General features: G+C 48.3%; 1 protein-coding gene across 1 annotated transcript; it reads right to left on the bottom strand.

Moving 5' to 3' along the window:
* Positions 1-285: 285 nt before the first annotated feature.
* LOC142216567 (forkhead box protein J1.2-like) lies at positions 286-2,722 on the bottom strand. The gene is made up of 2 exons (XM_075284513.1): positions 2,264-2,722; positions 286-955 (listed from the first exon to the last, which is right to left on the bottom strand). The coding sequence occupies exons 1-2, from the start codon at positions 2,720-2,722 to the stop codon at positions 302-304; spliced, it is 1,113 nt and encodes a 370-aa protein (XP_075140614.1). The 3' UTR covers positions 286-301.
* Positions 2,723-3,236: the final 514 nt, after the last annotated feature.

The raw sequence follows: 3,236 nt of genomic DNA, 5'->3' as shown, positions 1-3,236 counted from the left end.
GTGGTTCTGGAGCATCAGTGGAGGCCTCAAAAGTCCAGGCCTGGAATATAAAATGTAGAGGTCCGCGTGTCCTCTTATGGCTAAAGTTCCTTAGTTCATGTGAAACAAGTGGTCTAGTAGGCCTCATATCCTCATCAAGGTGAGTTCTGTTCAGACCCTAAGACCCATTTCAAATGCAACTCACCATCCATGAATGGTCAAGGAGACCAAAAGCTGGAGAAGTACCTAAGTTCCAGTGTTGGTTTTCTCATCCGTCTTACAATCTGAAGTCCAAACATTGGTTCCTCGAAGGCTCAACATGTCATAATGTCTCAGCCCGTTCCCATGGTGGGCACTCGTACAATACGTCTTCAACGTAACCGCTGTCCATGTACCACTGATCTGCCACGGGTTCCTCTTTCAACTCTTGCCAAGTTGGGTGGTGGTCAGGAGGCAGGAACCATTGGCTATCCATTATGGCAGGTTCCTGTTGGGCTACTTCCATACTGGACGTGTTCACCACTGAGGGATTGACCCCGGAAGGTCCCAGGTCTCCTTCCCACCACATTGATATTAAGGCTGTCTGCAGATCCAGGTCATCAAAGTTGCTTCCATTCAGATGATCATTTTCAGAAGAAAAGAGGTTGTCCCCATGTCGGTCCTGTGCCCTCAGGGCTGGCAAAACAGGACTGGGCTTCTCTTGCCTCCTAAGCTGTTTGTAGCTGCACGAAGAACGCGGCGTTTGGCGGTCGTTTGGTCGAACAGATGACTGGTAGGGATGGTGGACTGGTACGTTATTGCATCTTGGAGGGTCCAGATGAGAAGCTGGCATCCTTCTCCTTCTCAGGACTCCATTCACAAACATGTCGGCATAGCGAGGGTCCATCTGCCAAAATCCACCCTTCCCAGGTTCATCCTTGCCCCTGGGGACCTTCATGAAGCATTTATTCAGAGAGAGGTTGTGACGGATGGAGTTCTGAAATGGAAAACAGATGATTACGTCTAGGATTCGGAACTGGAAGGACGTGTCTAACAGAAAGGGGATGATGTACTGCAAGTGTATGCCTACTACGAGGGCGAGATGTAAGGCTGACCCATAGCTGGTCTGGTCAATGGAGTATGACTGCTGAAAACCAGATGACTGACCCCATCATCTCTGCCCTCCCCCACCCTCAGGTGTCCCTTACATCCAGGACAAAGTGCCCCATTATGCAGCTGTCTCGGAGAGCAGGCAGGTAGCCTACAGATGACTACAGAGACACCTGGCAGAGACCTCACCAAAAGATGAGGCCGGTCATGAATAATGCAGTGTGTCAGTCATCGGAGGATTCCCACCTCAACATGTGCAGGTTATTGATGCCCTCCCCATACAAAACTGCTCTTATGCCCCTATACAGAGGTCCTTTCATCTCCTCCGTGAAGTAAGAGGAGACACATACCTGCTGTATAGCCCAAAATTAGGAAGGGGCAAGTTTAATGGTTGTATCATGGCTGAGGGTACTTATTTAGGAAGGAAGCTGTCCATTCATAGCTATTAGGGGCCCAAAACCTTCACCAATCCACCATTTGGCATGAACCAAAGCAACTGACATGGGCAAAATGATGGGGGTTTAGAAGATGGCCCTACATCTGGGTCCCTGGATCATGGCGCAACCATGATGGCCTATCAGCGGTATCTTATATCCATTGCCTCCTGTATGTGCCAATATCCTAGACCTCATGTCTTCTGCATATGTAAGACCTCAAGGGACCTGTTGGTGGAATTTGAGGACTGGCATTGGAAAACACAAATATACCATAATCCATGACTCTACGTTGAGTCTCTAGAGTTACGTACTAGAAGGACTGGGGGTGAAACCACTAATTGTGGACTATATGGCCAAGGAGAGACCGAGGCTGATCGGAAGGAAGAGTGGTGGGACATCTTCTATTATGGGACACCTCCTTGAATAACCATTGGTCTTCTACCACGCCTTCATACTGGGGTGACTGGCCAGCAAGGGTTGTTTGAGGTTATGCGACATCTCCACCATATTAGGACCTCTCCTGGATCCCATAGTCCACCTAATGTAAAGGTTCGGTTGTAGTTATAGGGGGTTGAGAAGTAGCAGTCACCCCTTGGCACTGGTGCATACGAAAAACATATAAGGCAGGCCTATGGTTGGTGGTGGCCCCTTTGTAGATATCACTTTGGTGGCCTTTCAGTTATGCCCTGGCTCAGATACTTCTATGGTTTGGCAATTGGTGATCTTGCCCATGTTTTATATAAGTGAACAGATCTTACCTGCCAGCTTGGGTCGGCGTGTCTGTAGTAACAGAAGTTCTGGGTGATCCAGTTGTATATGGCGGAGAGGGTGAGTTTCCTCTGCTGGCTGGCCTCCATAGCCATGCATATCAGGGTGGCATAGGAATATGGCGGTTTTACATTAGGGTTGGTTCTATAATCCACTTCCTGGATAGGATTTGGTACAGATGAAGGCAATGAAGGCCAGGCATTGGATCCGACGTTGGGTTTCTGTTTTCCCGCACGAGGAGCCTGGCAGGAGGCCGTATCTCCAGCTGGAGGGCTGCACGGACCTTGGGTCTTGTTCGTTGCAGGAGGGCAAGAAATAGCAAAGGAAGACAAGTCTGAGTTCCAAATGGAAAAATCTTGAAGCCATTGTAGGTTGGTTAAGCTGTCATCTTCTCTGATATTGTCCTTGTCCATGTGAGAAGCCTGGTGATTGGAAGAAAGGACAGGCATGGTCCCCTGGGAAAGGCCAATGGAGTATCTGTAAGATAAATCATTACAGTAATTAGAGGGGGGGTCCTCTGTTCAGGATCATCATCTCTTAGCAGAGACCAGTTACAAAGAGCACCTCTCACTCTGGAGGTCCAGTCGTGGAGTGCAATACACAGACAACCCATTGGTTTGAATGGATAGCGTGTAATATTTAGTTTCTCCTGCGGGGGCACTGTGGGGAAAAGTAACACTTATTCCTAGGAGTCACACAAATGACAGACGCAGCACAGAAATACTTTGTGTACAGCAGACTATCAAGCGACCTGACAGCCTAGAGCAGAGAAGCCATATGTCCGATCATTCTACATTTATGGCTTTAACATTTGATGGATATCTCTTTAAGAGACACAGCAACTCCCATCATCATTGTGTCTATGATAAACGGGAGTGTGATTAATGACGATTCCTTGCATGCATGCTCAGGCCGTAAGATCACAGGACCATATGCTTGGATGCTCCTTTAACCTCCTGTAAG

Source organism: Leptodactylus fuscus, chromosome 8 (genome assembly GCF_031893055.1).
Source record: "Leptodactylus fuscus isolate aLepFus1 chromosome 8, aLepFus1.hap2, whole genome shotgun sequence".
Taxonomy (NCBI): Eukaryota; Metazoa; Chordata; class Amphibia; order Anura; family Leptodactylidae; genus Leptodactylus; species Leptodactylus fuscus.
Note: the sequence above shows the minus strand (reverse complement) of the source record. Positions and strands in the feature narration are given on the sequence as shown.